The sequence below is a fragment of the Chlamydotis macqueenii genome, chromosome W (assembly GCF_036417535.1).
Source record: "Chlamydotis macqueenii isolate bChlMac1 chromosome W, bChlMac1.mat, whole genome shotgun sequence".
NCBI lineage: Eukaryota > Metazoa > Chordata > Aves > Otidiformes > Otididae > Chlamydotis > Chlamydotis macqueenii.
In genome coordinates this window covers 1,286,257-1,305,764 of record NC_141592.1, presented here as the reverse complement: position 1 = coordinate 1,305,764, position 19,508 = coordinate 1,286,257, and the positions used below count along the sequence as shown (strand labels likewise).

General features: G+C 47.6%; 1 protein-coding gene and 1 long non-coding RNA gene across 8 annotated transcripts in view; one reads left to right on the top strand and one right to left on the bottom strand.

Moving 5' to 3' along the window:
- The window catches only part of TCF4 (transcription factor 4), a 192,636-nt gene extending 180,277 nt beyond the window's left edge, over positions 1-12,359 (bottom strand). For 2 of the 7 annotated variants that reach the window (XM_086769694.1, XM_086769693.1), the window contains exons 1-3: positions 11,986-12,121; positions 11,257-11,348; positions 9,483-9,555 (exon numbers count right to left, since the gene is read on the bottom strand). In XM_086769694.1, the coding sequence (XP_086625820.1) occupies positions 9,483-9,555; positions 11,257-11,348; positions 11,986-12,016 (196 nt within the window). In that variant the 5' untranslated portion in view covers positions 12,017-12,121. Of the gene's footprint in view, positions 1-9,482; positions 9,556-11,256; positions 11,349-11,985; positions 12,123-12,273 lie in introns of those variants that run through there. The other 5 variants (XM_086769698.1, XM_086769699.1, XM_086769696.1 and 2 more) reach the window with 4 other exon arrangements.
- A 5,068-nt stretch (positions 12,360-17,427) lies between these two features.
- Positions 17,428-19,508, top strand: part of LOC147596523 (uncharacterized) — a 50,167-nt gene continuing 48,086 nt past the window's right edge. The window contains exons 1-2 of the long non-coding RNA XR_015261364.1: positions 17,428-17,504; positions 18,254-18,406. This is a non-coding gene — a long non-coding RNA (uncharacterized LOC147596523). The remainder of the gene's footprint in view (positions 17,505-18,253; positions 18,407-19,508) is intronic.

Below are 19,508 nucleotides of genomic sequence, written 5' to 3'. Positions count from 1 at the left end.
CTACGCTACAGCCTGCGGAACCGCCAGCAGAGATGGACCGCGCTCACAGTTCCTCCCAAAATGGTGTTGTCGCATGAAAGTTCACCCAGACAGCCTTGTGGTACTGGAATTACAGAGACAGCCTCGTCCCTGCACGTCTTTGTTTCTGAAATACTGAGCGGACTCTCTTCTGTGTAGTTTCGTTAGACACCGACACTTCAGCCTCCCCTCTGTCAGATCTCGCAGCGATTTCAAATACGAGCAGCATCAGACCTTCGTAAAGAGACGGGCAAGAGTCACAGGGAGGAGGAGCGCGCATCCCACTGGAGTTTGGGGAACTTATTTGGGTTTGTTGTATTTGCGGAACAACTGGCTCCCGGCCCGAAAGTTTACACGCCAGCCTGCAGCCCGGTTCAAACGCTCAGAGCCAAGTCACCAACTTGTCAGAAAGGGTTGTAATGGAAATGCTGACGGACCCGTAAGTCTAGTGGCACTGGCAGGTGCTCCCACAATACAGGAACATAATTCAATCAAGCTTTTGGCTGACGTCACGGAGCACAAAACAACTCAAATGCTTTATGAACAGTACCAGAACCCCTGAGATTCAATTACAGCCTTGATATCCGATCAGGAGTCATACTTAGCTGTTTTTAATACAACAAAACCTTCGTACCGGTTATTTATCAAACAGCCCCGTCATATTTGGATGCACAGTCAGAGGAAAAAGCGCATCGTGCCACGTTAACCCGACAATCCCAAATCTTGAGGAACAAGACAGGCTTCTATTCAAGAAAAACAGCACCAAGAGAGACTCCAGTTTTTACATACTACAGAACAAAGAGAAAGAGAAATGAATCCCTATTTTCTTGGGAATTACACTCATGCCTAACAATTAATTCCGTTATTTCAATTTTTTTTTCCATTTTTGGTCCCCTAAAACGATCCTGGCAGAGGTACTGATCACCGCACAGTGAATGTAATACGCCATAAGTTTTTTGTTTATTTTTTTTAAATAAAGTTTGCTGGAACGCACAGAAACAGCCCACGGGCCTGAAAGGACCTGCCATTAACGGTAAGAATCCAAAGGTAAAATCTCCTGCTTGAAGCCTCCCTGGTTCCACACTCTTAGGAATGAAGCACCGACCACAGGAGAACCCCTTCTATATCAGGCCTAAGATCACCTTCCGCAGCTCGCTGTAGACACGTATGACGAAGCAGGGCACCACACACACACACACGTATGACGAAGCAGGGCGCCAAGGGCGGCGCTGGCAATGGGAAGCGCGCTAAGGGGCAGGAAGGGACGGAGCCGCTGGGAAGGCTGCCGGCAGCGTGCCGCCTCGCAGGCGGCGGGTGACAGCCTGCCATTGCTCACAGGGCCCGAAGAAAGAGCGACTTCGCCTCTCCCAGCAGCCGGAGACCGCGGGAGCCTCGGCTCCTCTGCCCCTGCCCAACGCGGGCCCCCATGCCAGGGCCGTCAGCGCCCACTTCTGCGGTACAGCCCCCGCACCGACGCGGATTTCGAGTGAAAACAAAACCCTGCGTGAAGGAACTGAAGCCCAGGTGCCAGCGGCGCTGAAGCCAGCTGAAACCGCGAGCCAGTTTTCAGCGAGGAGAGGACCGAGTGGCTACCGAAGAGGCAAGCGCAGTGCCCGGCATCTCTCCCCGGCACCCTGCTGAGACAGCGGAGCAGAAGGCACCAGATACATCGTCTTAACCTCGGAAAGCCTTTTCACCAGGTGAAAAGAAAATCATTGTATTCAACAAATCAAGTCTTAGGGGATTAGACAAATTCCACAAGAGCACTCTGCAAATACAGCAGCGCGCGTGAAGCGTTGTTTCCAAAATAGATCAATACCCAGCGCAGACAACAATAGACTGCAGCTACGGATTGTCATTACTACCAATAGTAGTCTTGAAAGACATCGTTAAACGGTGCCTGTCACAATAGCTCTCACGCGAACAATGCTGTTACCGCACCTTCGCGCAAAATACTTTCTCACCGCTCTGAAACCCACCCAGATAAACGCATTTTCAAATGCGCTCGGTTGTTTGATATGCAGATCAACTGCACTAGTGTTTACCTTGGCAGAAAGAGTAAATATGCCAACCTTTCTCAACACTTTTCCTATTTCCGTAACTTTGCTAAGAAAAGAAATTACACAACAGCCTTTGAAAGCATTAGAAAAATTATCCAAGAATTTGGTCATCGCCACCCCTCTGCTTTGGCAAGAAGCACTAGGCAGAAAGCCTTCCCTGCAAACAGGTTAAAGAAGAAAATTTGGCAGGCTGGCGTTGAAAGATCGCGGATTTGTGCCCTGGCACAAACCCTGAAGCCACCAGGTTCAAAAACCTTTGAAGGGCAGAAATGGCAAGAGGCAGATTTCGGCATTTGAGCTAGATCGCTCGAGGCACAGGATACCTCCCAGATGAAAAAAAAAAAAAAAGTGGAGGCCCCTCAACATCTCATTGCCTCAGACTGATGGGCAGCATCAGCTGCGTAAAGGCAGATGAGGAAATCTGGTAGTGACTTTTACTTAGCGGTTAATCGTACAGAATAAATAACACCAAATTTAATTATTCCAGGGACTCCTTTTAACTGTTGTTACTCTTCCTGTCTTCCGAGGTGCAAGAGGAACTCCACGGACTGTCCGCAGACACTGGCAGATGGCACATACGATTCCATGTACATTAATTTTATATGCCTCCATCTTCAGCAGGACACGGAAAACATTCCGAGGCTCTGCCAGCTCTTCTCTCCAATGACCGCACAGCGAGCTTACTCGAACTAGAAATTTCTCTGAGCAACGCCAGCGCGATGTGGCTGGAGGGATCCGTCTCACCCGGCCTTCGACAGCCAGGCCGCGGCGAGCTACACCTCGGCAAACGGCTAGGTCCTTCGGTAGAGAACAGGCTTCGCCAGGAAAGTGACTCACAGCGCCGACCCGAAACGCCTTGGGGCAACCTCTCCTCTGCCAGCCATGGGGAGCCCTAGGAGATGTAGGCACCTGACTTTCGTAAGCCTGCATTTCATAAGCTCCAAAACAATAGGCTGCCTCCAATTCAGGACATAAAAAAAATAATTTCCACTTCTTGAAATGTAATTCCTAGCTCTTTTTAGTTCTACTTTGATGATGTCCACCTCCTTGGTATCGTTTATCTGGGAAAATTTTGGTAAAAGGTCTTTACACCATTACAAACACATACCTTGTTCCTTATTAAACAACTGCGGATCTGTTAGCTTGGCTTATGGGAACTGATCTAAATAACATCATGATATCAAACACTGAAAACCACAGGCCTGGGGCCACCGGGGCTCTACTCTTTTCCTGGGCCTTACAGAGACACAAATTCCCAGATATAAAATGTAGTTTACCATTAGAAGTAAATGTTTGATCTGTAAAGCTTACAAAATGACTTTGTTTATCATAGCAGATGAAAAAAAAAAAAAAAAAGGAATAATTTTAAAGCCCAAACAAAACTGTTTATATGACAGCTTTTAGTGCTCTATGATTCTGTGCATTTAAGAGAGATTCAAGCAATTAACAGCATAAACTTTCATTACATAGTTCTCTTATATATGCTTATGTGACTTAGTTGTTCGTCTGTTATTTAAGTGATTTCCACATTACAACAGTACGGTAAGGATATTTGCTGATCTCGTCAAAAAACATCAAAGCAGTTCATACGCAACATTCCTGGGGTCTCAAAGCGTGTGCTTAAATCCTTTCACTCGCTAGGTAAGTGAAATATCAAAGCCATTCCAAATTCAGCAATGGTTTAAATCATGGGAGGAAATAAATAAATAAATAAATAAATAAAATCACATGTTCTTCCCGCAGAAGCCAAAGACTAAGTGCAAGTGGTGCAAGATTGAAATTTGTGTGAGCTGGTGCTCACGAGACGCACAGGCTGACACTTATTTGTGCCTATTTAATGTTTCTTGGGAACTCGGTCCACGGGAGCTGCGTTTGCCTAGCACAAGAATCAATATGAGTTTGGGAGTGGTTTAAGCACAGATCTAACGGGAAGAAGCCAAATTGTACCTCGCACCCTCCCAAATGCCCTTTTTTCCCCCCGCATCCCTTACTGAACACGTGACCTAAGCTTTGTGCTCCTACTTAATTCCAAGCAAGACCCAAGTTCACTGGCTTAACAGATACACTTTGTTCACAGATACCTCGGATCCACTGAATAAGCTAAAGCATTATTGCTGCTACTGCTAAATTTGGCAATGGCAGGCACAAATGTCTCCTCCAAGTGACATTTGGCTGGATCCGGCCCCCAAGCATTTCAGTCTCACAGACAGCTAATGTGCAGGGTTTTGAATTATTAAATATATTCAGGAGCCTCGACAAGGTAGACATGCAATGAGTATGACAAAAAGTATTTTACCAAAGCTACAGTATCCAGCAGGCAGGACTGAACAGTTTCAGATACAATTCTCTTAGCTCAGATCCAACGCAACCTTTTTGCAGAGTGTCTGTTCAGGCTCGGTTCCATTTAATAAGGCTAGTTTCCTCCCAAAATCAGAAATCAGGAGATTCATGGCTTTTTTTTTTTTTTCTTCTTTTTTTAATTGCCAAGCTAGGACCTTAACTTCCAGATTTAAACATATGAGTGACTGTAGGTGGCTGTGTCTCTGGAACGTCCTCTGCAGGATACACTCAGTTTGCCACCGCGAGCAAGAGACAAACTCAGCAGTAACCTCTCTCCTTCGTAACTAAATATTTAGCTCCTCCAAGCATGCACGATGGTGTCTCAGGCCAACTCAAATACCATAGCGTGGGTCGTCCTCTGCCCCCACAGTACTCTCTTTAATAGGACTCGGAGGGGAGGAGGATCGAACGCTCCGCAAGTAAACATAGCTGGAAGGATGGGAGGTAACTAGCATTCTTCTTCTTCTTAATCATAATTACGAAACACCAGGGATGAGAAATATGGAAGCAGCTGCCTTTGTGCATCTACGTAGCTAAAGCCTCGAGTCCTTCTCAAGAGGCAAAGCAAGCGAGGAGCATCGCACGGCCCAGCCGCGGGCTCGCCGGGCCGGGCGAGGGGCCAGCGGGTCTGGGGCTCGGAGGTGCCATGCTCCGCGCGCCAGACCTGGAAGGCGGCCTGGCAAACGGAGAACGTGGTGCAACACGCAAGCAAAGCCAACACCCAAATTCAATCATTATTTTTCTCTCTTTTCTGACATATGCCATTGCCAAGGTGGGCCATCCTTCAGAGCCACCTATGTAATTGCAATAGCTACGTACCTACTACACTCCTTTTCCTTCGTTACTAAAAGCACTTTTCTGATCCACATGCTTGAAATTTCTCATTTTTTTTTCTTTTGAATGGCAATTCTGCATTATAACCCCCAAAATAAATCACATTCTTCCAAAATCCTCGCTGCTAAAGGGTGTATTCTTCCCTAGCGCGTTATTCCTACTGACGCCAACGGGACCCGTGCATGCACCTCGCGATGTGTCTAACCTGAGCGGCTACCAAAGCGTTTCCAAGACAGAGATTGTATTTAACTTCAGTTTTTCTGAGGATCCACCAAAACCAGCAAAATTATGCACCCTTCCCAGACGGCCACACTTCAAAAATGAACTGCACTTAAAAAACTACATTTGGTTATAATGTACTCACAGACACATCAAAAATAAGGAAAGGAGTTCAAAACCAAGCTGAGTTTGTGATTCCCTAGTTAAAGATTGGTAATTTGTAATTGCTGGTATTCTAACGCGGGACAAGCTCTAATCAAACTAACGGCAAAATTAAAAGCACGTGTTCAAAACCTTTAAACTGACTTAGCTTTATTCCCTGATGCCTGTGCTAGCAAAGATTCTAGATTTCTCTTTTTTTTTTTTTTTTGTACAATAGGAATGGCCAATCATAAGAATTCCGTTTTTCTACTGCTACCCACACCCACACAATATTCAAACACGTACATAGCAGGCAACGCGTAACAGATGCTCGAAAACTTAGGTAAAATTAAATACTTAAAATAGAAGAAGCAGAAATGGAACATAATCAGGAAGATGTGGGCTTTGATTAACAGTTCGAAAACTGAAACATGCCAAATGTGACAGACCTAGCAAATTCTTTCGCCCCACAATTGTTGAAAACCGGCTTCAAAAATCCATTCCCAAAATCTTCCCCTTGTTTTACAATGGCTCACACTTAGATTGTAACAAATGCTTTTACTGCAGAAGCTAAGGTAAACTATTCAGAAAATTTTAGAAGATCTGGGAAAATTAATTTTGTTTTGGCAACTGTCCTAAAAAAGGGAAAAAAAAAAAGGGGGGGGGGGTAAAACACCCCTCCCCTTTCATTCTAATGGATGTGGATGTGCATTGTTCAATTTAAGTAACAGGTATTAAATCACTTTACAAATACAATATAAATTTGAGGTAACTGCAGGGGAGTTTTCTTAAAAGTAATTTCAGTCTTCACCAATTCTCCCTGTTAAGGTCAGAGTCTCTAAACCAGCATGGCTGAATTGTTTTAGTGCTCTCTGCTGAACACCTGCAAACATCAAACAAAAACTCCTGGTCCTTTACTGGGTTGACAAAAGCCTTTCATGTGAAAAATGCTCCACGGGAATGTCACGGCTGTGGCTCAGGTTACATTCCTTTCTCCCTTGCAGCCCTCACCATTTCTTAACATGGTAAGAAGCCATGTTTGTGAAATTAAAGATTAAAAGGAAATGTGGCTTTACTTTATTTTCATTCACACGTTACAAATCACAATAGAGCATCATATATTAGACGAGTAAGAAGCTATTAAGATGACTTTAAGCATGAAATATTACCACACTTCCTAAAGTACAGTTAGTTTCACTTCACTGCTTGGGATTACTTCTCTTTGGGGTCTTTTTTTTTTTCTTCTCCTTCCCTTCCCCCCCATAAAAGAAGTTTCAGGTTAATGCAGAGGAATGACATCTGTGCTTCCCCATCTCAGCAAACATAATTTTTTAAAAGAGGGCCATTAAGAGAAGGTCAGCTCAAACTTCAGAAGGGCATCTGTCCAGGAGGGAGAACAGGCTGCATTCGGATGGCTAAAATTCCTTATTATCCATATATATAATTAGAATAATAAACTGTTCATATGTTATTAATGGAGCTATCTTTAACCCTCCCACATAGTCACAGAAAACATCTCTTGACGGAGTTGTCTGGGCGCTACCATATCACATCCGAATGTCCCACGTCCTGGCTCATTACCACGCCGCACACCAAATATTCTTCAGAAGCAAGAGTCTCTCTTGCACGCAGCGAGCTGGCCAGCAAGAGCCCAGGGAAACAATAGCCACGCTCCTCCTTCACGCAACTCTGTCTTCAGGCCACGCATCCACCCTCTCACCGAGTGCCCGTGAGGGGCAATTCACCGACACCTACATTCTGGCAAGTTTTCTGAAATCACCGATTGCTCGCCACGAAGCTCCCCATCTAATCACCAAGCAACAGATATTTATACAGTAAATTTAAAATTACTTTCCCTTAGAAGAGCGTACCCTGTGCTGCGTGCCATTGTGCAAACAGTCTCCCAACGCACAGTGTACGTCCCTTTATCACGCAGGGTCCTTCAGCCTCCGCCACCACAGCCCGGTGCACTCAGGCATTTACACGCCGGTACAGCGTGGGAGAGTTCAGGTGGCGTTTTAAACAGCCTGCATCTTCACGTTACTAACTTACTTCAGCTCATTAAATTATTCGTCTGTCTGAAGTGATGTGCCAAAGTTACTTCAACGCTTTCCGAGTCAGAGCCAATAAAAACCAAAATAACCCCCCGATTGCACTCACTCTCCTGATCGAAATGACTTCATAGAAGATGTTTGCGATGCGTTTATTAAACACAACTATCCAGTCAGTTGCTGTTAGCCCAAGTGCTAGTTGCTGCATTGACTGGATATAAGCATGACAAATTGATTTGTCTGGCACAAATACTCTCTGCTTCTCTCCAGTGAAAACAAATATAGTCAATGTTATGTATTCGGTTAAATCAGTTATTAAAATTATGTAATTCAGAAAATGACAAAAAAACAGGATTAAAATCTTTAGCTCGTGAGATATAAGGCAAATTAGGTTTGGAAAGTTATTCAAATCTAACAGCAAAATTCTCCAAGTCACTATATTCGTAACATAACTGAACTTGTGAGGATAAAACAAAATCATGTTATTGTTTTGAAAGTCTGGATAGAATAAAATTCACAAAACAGGTGCTTAATAATTGCAGGCGGCATTTGATCTCGTGTCTTAAAAAGCTATCTTACGGACTACCTTCAAACGAGGAAGTCCTTCTTCGGAAATAAAAAGTTAATTGACGTACAAGTGCATTTAATAAAAATGGCTATAGCGAAAACACCGAAGAGGTTCCCTTAATTGAGTACAAACTGCAAATACCAGACACGAAACTATAGGCAATGACGCGTTTACATCCAGATATCCAGTGGCAGTTCGCAGCGAAGACCTGTCCAAATTCACCATCCGATTTAGAACAGTGCTCTGCGTACAACACCACCACGTACAGTGTGTTGGTATGTGTAACTGCCCCTGCTCTAAAACACCGCCACTCTCTACCCCGAGATGGATTTGTGTCCTGTCCAAAACACCGCACCCGCAAGGCAGGGAACCCTCTTAAACCAACTTAACAGAGGAGCAAGGGAATTTCAGACGCGGAAGTATCCTCGCTGCTTTTACTTCTAATTTGTCAGGCACGTAAAAGCCTCTGTATAAAACCTGAGTTGCCAGACAATTATTGTCCACATATGTTCTGCCGCAAAGAGCTCCGATATTTCTTTTGTCATCAAACAGGACTCCTGTTTTTATGGAACGCAGAAGTTGCCCTACTACAGCCAAATAAACAAACATACAACCAACCAAATCTTCCAGTTAAACTGCAGGGACTCTTCAAAATATTTAGAAGGAAAATGCCCTCACTTCCACCAGCAAAAGAAACTAGCCCGAAGATTTTAATTCACCAAAAAAATATTCCATCAGCAAACACTGAGCTCTAACACTGGAGAGATCTTTTCCCGGAAGAGGCTGATGTTTATACTCAGATGCTTGCTTACTTATTTATTTAATTTAAGCAGCCTTCAATTCCTATTCACAAAATTAATTCTCCCGCAAGATGTTTCGATTATCATCTCTCACGTATAAAAGAGAACATCTGAAATTGTAAATAAAAATCTCCAATGCTCAGTTTAAAGAAAGAAAAGGAAGAAGGTTTAAACTAGTTCACCTTGAACAATTACACAGAGGGGAAGTTTAAGGTTTTTTAAAAAAAAAAATCATAAATGTACAGAAATACTGTGAAAATGTCCCAGTCTTGCAGAAACAATAATAACAATAATAATAATAATAATAATAGCCAGCGCTTAGGAATAATTCCGCTCAAATCTGAATGAATCTGCTCCCCAGAAGAGATTAACGCGACCACAACAAAGGTAATGCCCATGGATAAATAACTAACAGCATTTTAACTACATACGAAACAAAAATTTTACATACTTGAGCCAGTAAAATGTCCACTTGCCAAGGAAGTTGGTCCATTTTTCCCACTGCTCACAGGAGGTGAAAACATCTAAAAAAAAAAAAAAAAACAACAAACAAAGAGCATTACTAGTGGAAAAGAAGAGGTTCCCGAGTCCACTGTTAGTCAAAAGTTCCTTCCACGTTCGCTGTGAACTCCGTTAATAGTTTGTCTGCCACGAAACATCATCCCCCACAGACCTGAAAACGAGTCATTATTCCTTCCAGCCCCCCCCCACCATCACCCCATTTTTATTAGGCTCATTAGCTCCCCAAACAACATTCCCTTCCCCAAGAGTCTGAGCGATCCCGGTTCCCAGCAGCGTTATCCAAGCTGGGAAGCGGGGCTCGTTCCCCTCTCCAACTCTCACGCTGACAAAGGCGAAAAAAGTTTTTTTTTTTCGGTCGAAACCTTGGCCATAAACGTAGCAACGTCCATTTCCATCCCGCTTTAGGATTTGCCTGTCATATGTGAACCCAAATAATAAGAATGCAAAGTGCCACCTGCCCTAAATTCTCATTTCGTCTCTAACACAGAGCAATTTGAAGCAAGGCTCTCTCCCTCTCCCCCTCTCCCTCCCTCTCTCTCGCTCCCTCTCTCTCTCCCTAGCATTTATTTCGACCCTAATTGGTTTCTCTCTTCTTCGACGTGTCTAGTGGATAATACGCACCTTCCCTGAGTCAGAGCCTGCAAAAAGCAAAGGAACAAATGGAAAAAAGTGCAACAAGCAAAGAGGGGGCCGCGAAGCTGCCTCAGGCTACGTTTCCTGGCCAAACTTCCCCAAGCCATTCCTCCAAAGCCAAGTCTGGAGCAGCAGCAGCCTGAAGCAGCCCCATTTACACGGTGGGGAGGGGAGGGGGGCGTCGGGTTTTTTGCGGGGTCTTTAGGAACAGACACGCATCTCCCAGCAAAGCGGGTCTCCCCCCAAATAAATAAATAACGGGAGAGCCAGCTCCTCCTGACATATTGGGGGGAAGGGAGGGGATGGGGAGAGGAAGGAAGGGGCTGGGAGGGGGAGGGGGGAGCCTGACAAAATTAGACAAGTGCACGCGTCCGGATTAACGTTTGGCCTCCGAACCAGCCCTCGGACACAAAGTACCAAAGTACTTTTTTTTTCTTTAAAAAAAAAAATAATGAAATAAATAAAAAAAGCACATCCAGCCGGGGGGCTTCGGCAAAGACTGGAGCAGTTTTAATGACAGCAGAAGCCATAGGAGATTTCAGTGAAAAGTTTAAACTGAGACAGTCATGGATTTCTTTTGCACTTTCCATGTGCCAAAAAATGAAACAAGGGAAGAACTGAAAATATAAGCAACTAATTAGCGATTAATTAGTTCCATGTGCCAACGACGCTATAAAACGTAAAGCACAATAAAAGTGCGAAATATTGTTATTAACTAATGATGAGAAATGTTCGGGCTTAGGGGCGTCTCTTTTTGTACAAATTATTTTAGACATCCAAGACATCAAAATAAGCTGTGAACACGATTGCATCTCCCATCACAAACAATAAGAAATAATAAAAAGACTCTAATTTTTTTTTTTAAAGCAAAAAGATATTTACCACGGTTCTAGCTGCTGATTAAAAATTGCCCAATGTAGTTAGATCACAGTTTTGTTTTGGTTGGTTTTGGTTTTTGGTTTGTTTTTTTTTTTCCTCTCTCTTTTTTTTTTTTTTTTTAGTTTAACAGATCAGCTAGAAGAGATTTTTTTTTTTTACAGCTGTTGTTAATTTCCACCGTTGTTTCTTACCGCACTGAAATCCAGTAAATCACTCAGTTCTTTGTCCGTCCCTAAGGCAGCCATTCGCTGTTGGTGATGCATTTTAGCAAAATCACACAAACCTAGAAACATGGAAATAACCGCAATCAGAAAGCCAGTCCCGAGCCTTGCAGGAAACACAATCGGATTTTTCCAGGGGGGTGGGGGTCGGGGGGTGGGTAGTTGAGAAGAAGGGAGGGGAGAAAAAAAGAAAAAAAAAAAAAAAAAAAAAAAAGATGGAGGGGCAGCAAAAACAACAACAACGGGAAAAAAAAAAAAAAAAAAAGCGATATTGTATTTCCAAAGAGGCGATCGGAACCCGGTAACATCCACTCTAAACCCAAATCCGGAGCAGAAAAAAAAAGAAAAAGCCTCGCTCCCCGAGCATCATTTATGCAACAGGAGGTTCAGCGAGGAATGAATGAGGATCCCAGGGAAGAAACTACAGCCATCCGCTCCCAACTTTTTCCCTTCTCCTTCTTCCGCGCAAAGTCGCGTTTAGAGGCAGAAACGGCAAATAGCGATAACGGCAACGGGAACAGGAAAAAAAAAAAAATAAAAAAAAAAAAGAGATGCAAAGTCGCAGGCTACGGAGGCGCCGGTGCGGAGGGGACGCGGGGCGGGGGTGAAGCGGAGAGCAGCCTGTGACAATTAGCCCCAATTCCTAATTTGCGGGGAGGGGGGGAAGCGGAGGGGAGGGGGGGTAACAACAACAACAACCCGGCAGCGGCTCGGGCCTGTGCGGAGTCATCGGTTCCCTCCGAGCGCCCGGGGGGAGGGGACGGGAGGAGGGGAGGGAGGAAGGGAAGGGGCGCGGAGCCGAGCCGAGCCGAGCCGAGCCCAGCGCCGCAGCCCCGCCGCTCCCGGGCCGGGCCCCGCGCCCCGCATTCCCCCCCCCCCCCGCCCGCCCGCCGCCACTCCCCCGGTCCCCCCCCCCCCGCCCGCCCCGCGCGCGCCGTTCCCGCGCTGCCGTTCCCGCCCTGCCCCGGCGCGCGGCCGCCCCCGTACCCGCCGAGCACGGAGCTGCAGCTCCCGGCCGGCCGCCGGCTGCCGCGCGCCGCGCTCGCAGGGATTACACTTTAAATTTCCCCAGCTCGCGCGCACACACACACGGCAAAGCGCGTTTATACGGGGCCGCGCGCGCACGTGACGCGCCGGCTCTGCCAAGAGGAACAATATTTTTTTTTTTTTTTTCTCCCCCCTTCCCCTCGCATTATCCACTCCTTTTTTTTTTTTTTTTAATTATTTTTATTATTATTCTGCTTTGTTTGGGTTTGTTTGCGACCCACCCCCTCCCACACGTGCCTACAGCTACATTTCCAGCGCGAGGTTTTCGATTTACACCGCTGCAAACTTTGCAAAAAAAAAAAAAAAAAAAAATCAGCCCTTTGATTCGCCCCACGCTCAAGTTTGCGGGGACGACGCCAGCCCTCCCCACCCCCCGGCACGCTATACTTTTTTTATTATTTTATTTTACATTTTGCTCTTTGCAGGCCCGCCACGCTCCGCAAGAACCAGTCCGGCTCCATTTTCCGGTAGGAAATAAAAAGCAGCGAGTTCACCCACGCTCGGCGTGTCCGCCCCCCCGCACGTGGAACCGCGCCGTGGACGCGGATTCCCACGCGCGAGCCATCCCACGGCGCACTTCGCGTTTACACCCCGAGTCACTCGCACCTCTTTTTTTTTTTTTTTTTAAATAACACACTGGGATCGACAATTCAAAAAAAAAAAAAAAGGCACAGACAAGTTATTCTAACAGCAAATTGTAACTTTACCTTAAATGGCCACAAATATGTTCACAATATTCCAAGGGGGGGAAGGAAAATGAACAAAAAAAAAATAATAAAAACCCAAAAATTAAAAAGTGAAGAGAGCAATCTTCTGCCAAAGTGCTTTATTACCCCCCGCGCGCGTGACCCTCCGCCAGCGCGGAGCAGCGCCCCGCAGCCCGCCCCGCACCGGCTTTGTTGGGGTGTGGGGATCCCGACCACCCAACGCCCACCAGCGCCCCCACCAAAATAATTTAAAAAAAAAAAAAGGAAGAAGAAAGGAGAGGGAAAAAAAAAAAAAAAAAAAGGTCGGACAACTTTTCCCTCTATTGTTTTACAAACACACGGTGGCTGACAAACGGCGAGCGCCGCGGCGGCTCGGGGACTTTCCCCTCTGTCCTTCCTTTTTTTTTTTTTTTTTTTTAAAAAAAAAAGCGAAACCCCCAGAGCGAGCGCGGAACCGCCCGTCCCAAACTTGTTCCAAGTTTACAGCGCCGCTCCCCCCTCCTCCTCCTCCTCCTCCTCACCACGGCCTCCCCCGCGGAGACGCGGATAATAGCATCCTGCCCGGGCAGCCGCATCGCCAGCCGCTCACATCCGGGCAATGCCCGCCGCCTTATAAGCGCCGCCGCCGCCGCCGCTCGCAGACAATGACGGAGGGAGGGAGGGAGGCGGGCGGGACGGCGCGGCGCGGCGCGGCGCGAACAAGATGGAGGGGCTCGCCGCCCCCCCCCCGCCAAAACCTCTCCCTCCGGCCGCGGGTCCGCCCTGCGTGAGAGCGGCCGGGCCGCGGGGGCACCCACCCACGCTCCCTCCGCGCTGAGCGGGGGGGTGTTTGTATGAATATTATTATTTTTTAAAAAATATATATAAAGGGGAGCAGAGCGCGCGGTCCCTGAGCAGAAGTGGAGGGGGAAAGAAGGGGGCCGTGCAGGTGGGGGTCAGGCCGCGGGGCCCGGCACGGGGAGAACAAACGCGGCCGGGCTGGCTGCCGGCCCCGCGTCCGTCCCCGCACGGCTCCCGGGGGCGGTGGGACCCTCGGCGGGGAGCGGGAGGCCTTCTCGCACCCGCGCCGGCCCGCCGGGCCTGGGAAGGGGAGACCTCCCAGCAGCGGTAGAAAAGTAAAGGTGCTGAAAATGGAAGCAGAGGGGAGTAAGGTGCTCGGGCCGCGTTGTGGGACTGGGGAGATGTCTGTGTCCTCCCTCCGAACCCCTCCTGCACTGGGAAGTGTCCTTTTTTCCGCAACGCACGCGCTGCGGTACACCCAGAGACACGGACACGTGGTTGGTTGTACCCCACGGTGAAAGGGTGAGAGAAAAGCAGAAAGGACAGAAAAGATACGGGCCTTTCCGAAGGGCATGGCCTGCGGACATACCACACGAAAAATACCCGATCCCTGTCCGCTGTGGAAACGTCACCGGGTCAGCGCCGGTCCCCCATCGGCAGTGCTCCAGAAGCTGGCTTCCCGCCGGCTGCCAGCGCGGAGCGTCCCTCGCGTTGATGTGAGCAAGGCCGCCTTCCAGTGCGGCCTAGTGAGAAGGAGGTCCTAAGATGGCTGCCTGGGTGGGGCTGCTGTGCTACACAGGTGTGAGGTACGCGGTTGAGATGAGGGGTGGATTCCCTCTGCAGCTGGAGGAGTTCCTGCCATCGGAACTGCCCGTGCCCTGCTCCTCTGGAGCCCCCAAAGCCACCAGCACCCCCATTTCTCGTGCAAGAGAGAGCACTGGCCTGCTCACCACGCTTCCAGCTGAGCCGCCAGCCCTCACAGAAGTCAAGCTGAGTCTCCTGTTGCCGGCGGGTGCTGAACACCGCAGCGATTTTGGTACCTCCAGCAACAACTCCATCTCGCGTTCCATACGAGCTGAGGAGGCCCGCCTCTGTACCTCTTCCTCGAGCGTGAGTTTACGTGGTTTTGGATTTTTTCGGCTGTACCGCAGGCTACCAAGCACCCATTTCAGAGTGGCTTTGCGAAGCTGTTGTGCGTCCTGCCTGTGGGTAAGAAGGACACGGATCTTCTCCCAGGAGAGGAGGACACCCGCTGCCACCAGGGCTCCATCTTCTGCCCCAGCCGTGACGTTCGGAAGAGGGGACCTGGCGCGTGGTGTGAAAGTGTGTAAGATGGGTGACGCTGCGTGGGACCCTGCTCGGACAAGGGTGAGCGCCTCACAAGGGAGGAGCGAAGCGGCCCTGCCTGATGGCGACGCAAAGGTATGCAGTGTCCTCGTCCCCGGGCGGCGGGGCCTGGGGCACGGCAAGGGAGGGGGAAGATTTTGGTGGCGAGGGCTCCTTGTCGGCTGTACCCCGGGGACTCGGCAGACTGGGAGGGCTCAAAGCACAGCCATTTCTCTCTATTATTGAAGTTTTTTTTATCTGTGAGTTATTATTCCCTTGGCACCAGCAATGATCTTAGCGCTATCCGCAGTACAAAGAAAAGACAGGGCCGGTGCCAAATTGCTTATTGTTTAAAATGCAGATTTGTTTTTTTCAAAGTGAATCAATAGAGAGAAAAATAGCGTGAGCCCACAGAGGAGAGACGAGGCTTTATTTAATTATTTAACCCAGTAACGCGTCCAGGATCTCCAGATACCAGTGAAGAAGTGAACCATTAGTAGAGATTAGACTGGGAAAAACAGGGCCGCGTGAGTCCCGGTTTGGACGACGTTCATTCCCCGCGTACGGAGAGGAGGAGGAGCGTGGGGGCCGCTGTCGCTCTGATGGCGGGCGTCCATGGTTGAGGGGCTCGTAGGCCCTCCTGCGGGACGGTTTCCCCCTGAGGATGGGTGGATCTCCGAAATCGTGGGCCCGCGTGGTGCGCAGGGCTGTCCCAGCCCCGTCTCCTCGTTTCTGAGCGCTGCGTCGGTGTCGTTTCTGTCTGTCGTGCTCAGTTATTTCGGTGCAGCGCGTACCTGGTTTACGCTTACTGCATTTCCTGGTCGGCTGCTGCTCTTCGTCATGATTAGACCGGGCATGTCGTTTCAGAAAAAAAGAAATTGTTAATGTAATAATTAGGGATGTAAATTACACCTGACTTGTGCCTGGCCTGTTCGAATATCAACCGTGTTTTAGTTCTGGATTAATCAAGTCATAATTAAATAAGTTTTTAATATTCGCAATAACTGAAGCATCGGTGGTATTGAAGTAATAGAAAAACGCAGTACTTCCAGGGAAAATAGAGGTAAATATAATTATTCACCTCACAACAGTGAAATATTCATAAACCACAAAAATGTAAATTCACGGTGACACCTAAGACTTCACACATAGCAGCACAAGTGAAGCTGGTTTCTGGAGCAAGACCCTGTCTTTCTGGAGCGCGCTAGGTTGGCAGACTGAAAATTAATACAGAAGCCACGGTTAATAATGGGCTTTGGGGCTTTGTTTTTAAATTAAATAGGAAAAGGAATCACACAACTGCTGCACTGGCCCCAGTATTATTTATTTTGTGATTTTTAGCCGTTGTATTTTATACTGTCCCCATATGTTCAGTTTGCAGCGTGCCACGGAATTTTGTGTGGACGATTCGCAAGTGCAGATGTTGCTGCGGACCGAGAGGAGCTGCTGGCAGTTGCGTGTTTTACCACCTCGGAAGACACGTGAAGCGATTTGGAACCACGCGGTGTTAGCTGGAGTGCTCTGTTAACGTGGTGAGCGGTCTTACAAGTACGAGCATTGGACAGAATTCCACATCTTCAGGTTCCGGAATGTGTCTGTCAACTATGTGTCTCCAAAGACGTTTTTCACCGTCCGGAGACTTCAATAGCGGGATAGCAAAGTGCTGGACTGCGTTTTGTTCCAGTTTGGGGCTACGATTGTGCCCTTTTTCATTCCTATAAAAATCCGTGAAACTATGGCCTTATCATAAACCCGTGAAAAAGTTGGATGTGCACCTGTTCAGCAGATAGTCTACGGATTTGCAGATAAAGCCATGGTAGAACCCATGTGGAAATGGCTAATTCTGGCGGCACGGCATGCACAGCCTGCGTACGGTGCCGTTAACGAGTCCTGGAGCCATCCGCCAAACGACGGTGACAAAACAAGCAGCCGCGTGGCAGTTTGCATGATCCGCTCCGTGCACGCTCTGGAAAAAATGGCATGTGATGAAGTCATTAATGCCCGTGTCAAAAACGTGCGCTGAAGAAGCTGGCTGCAGCTAGGGTGTTGATGCTCTCCTGTCCAGCACCACGAGCGGCGCTGATGGAATGGCTGTCGCTGCCTGGCTCTCCGTGTCGACATCTCTGCGAGAGGCTTCCTCTCCCAGGGCTTTCCCGGCTGTGCTCCGCCGCGGGGCTCGGTGGGCGCCGTCCCGCGTCTCGCCCCGCAGCGGTGACTGCCCAGGAGCAGGGGAGAAGGGTGCAGGCTCTGCTGCTCAGCAAGTTCCTCGCGTGATGGCCCTGCACAAGCAGAGAAAAAGAGCCGTGTTGGGGCCAGGACAATAATTAAGACAGAGGTCTTTTCTGAGCTTTTTTACTGGTGAGTCATTTTTAAAGGAACGAGGCTGAAACCACAGCATTATTGCCAATGATTCCTTCCATGGGTGTTGCCTTTCTTAGCTTGGATATGCTTTAAGCAATGCGTAGTGAGAGGTAATTTAAAAAAACTGGGTGGTTTTGGCACTGAATGGAGAACATATCTGTGTTCTGCCCAGAGATAACACCTTGCAGTTGTTTCCCCCTGCTTCACTTATTTGCTATTTAAGACTGAAAATGGGCAGAGGGCTGTAGGCCACACACGTCTATAAAATATTACACAAAATACTGCACTTCACTTTATTTATAATGGTGTTTCAGATACTGAGTGCTAAACCACCAGAATAGAAAAGCAAATCAATGCTTTTCACAAGGTCAGGAAGAAGAATATAAGACCTGATGAGTTTCTTTAAAATACTCTCATACCAGGACACCCAGTCTGCGCTCTTGAAGCTGCACCCTGCACAAACTCGCCGCATGCGTGTGGCTGGGGACCCTTCACCAAAACCGAGTCCAGGTATTGCAGAGCAGTTCTTAAAAAAAAAAAAAGCACCTTGGAAGTGTTTGTTGCAGACAGAGATGGTAGTGGTATGTATTTTTAGGCTACATAACACATGCCTGTGAAAAAGTTACTACTGCTTTTTTTTTTCAGGAGAAAGTCTAACACCCTCAGTGTTTGAGATGTGTCAGGATTCAGGTTGGGTGAATTATAAACTGGCAAAAAAATTGTCATTTCTCTTCCTTCACTTGCAGCTGCTTAAGTGCACAAGAATATTCTCTGTGCCTGGGGCCACGCTGCCCTCAGAACCTCAGCTCAGAAACCACGGAGCGTAGTGGAGGACCAAGCTTGCCTCTTCAGCCACGCCTCAGAGTCCCACCACCCAACCCGTGCTGGCATCCTGTGAGGTAGGGACTTGCTCAACACCAGACTGGGAGTGGGAATGAAAAAAATAGGCTTATGAAAGGCTCCCAGACCTACCAACGCTACCAGGATGCGTCCTCGCATCTGTGACGGCACGCCCTTGAGAAGAGGTGCAGGCAACCGAGATGACTCGGTTGGGCCAAGACGGTCTAGTTATTTTCCCTCCTGCTGCTCTTGTAGATTAAAGAGATGTGAGCCAGGGCTGCCATGTTAGTTTCTGTGATGAAGCAGGTGGAACAAAGTTGAACTTAATAAATTGGGTAGAATGAACCCCCAAACCACTAAACTGTTTGCTTCTCCCCTCTCCTCAAAAAAAAAGTGGAAAAATGGAGCACAAGACCCCTGATAGTTTCCATGCAACCTCTAACACACATCCCTTTGTGCTTCCTTGTCACGTTCTGCTTCATTCAGGAAACAAGGGGACAGACCTCTGGTTGAGGTACTTGACTTCGTGGCATCAGTAACTATTTTTACGGCTTAATTATGTAGTTAAACACATTTTCTATAGTTTGCGGTTTATTTTATAATTATAGATACTTATACGTCTCTTCTACTTCACAAGGACGTGTGGGCTAAATCACATTTGCAAGGAACCTTGAATCTGTAGCACATTGTGTAAATGGTAAATATTTTTTTAGTTAAATCCCGCAGTCATTGGATCAAAGTTCTTATTAGAGCTCAGTTCTCCTTAGAACGAGTGGGAGATTTAAGTAAGGACTGAGAGTTTTCCCCATTGTAAAACTGCTGGGGACGAAGAAAGAGGAACCGAGACATTTCCTGAGAAGAACCTCAAAATCCTTGCTGGAAACTTCAGTGGCAGAGATCTGAGAGGATGAACTGGAGGAAGAAATTAGGCCTTTGCAGGCTGAAGTGCTTTTCCTGATGTCCTCAGGAGTGTTTGGAGTGTCCTGTCCCCTGTCCTCTTGTCACAAGAGCTGCCCACTTCAACAACGCTCGTTTCAACAGAAGACTGCGAGATACATCCTGAGGAGCGTGTCCAAGTCCTGTGAGACATCGGTTAAAAAATTCTACGTTTATACTGCTGACTTTGATGGGACTAAGTAGGTCTTTAAACTTCCCTGGATC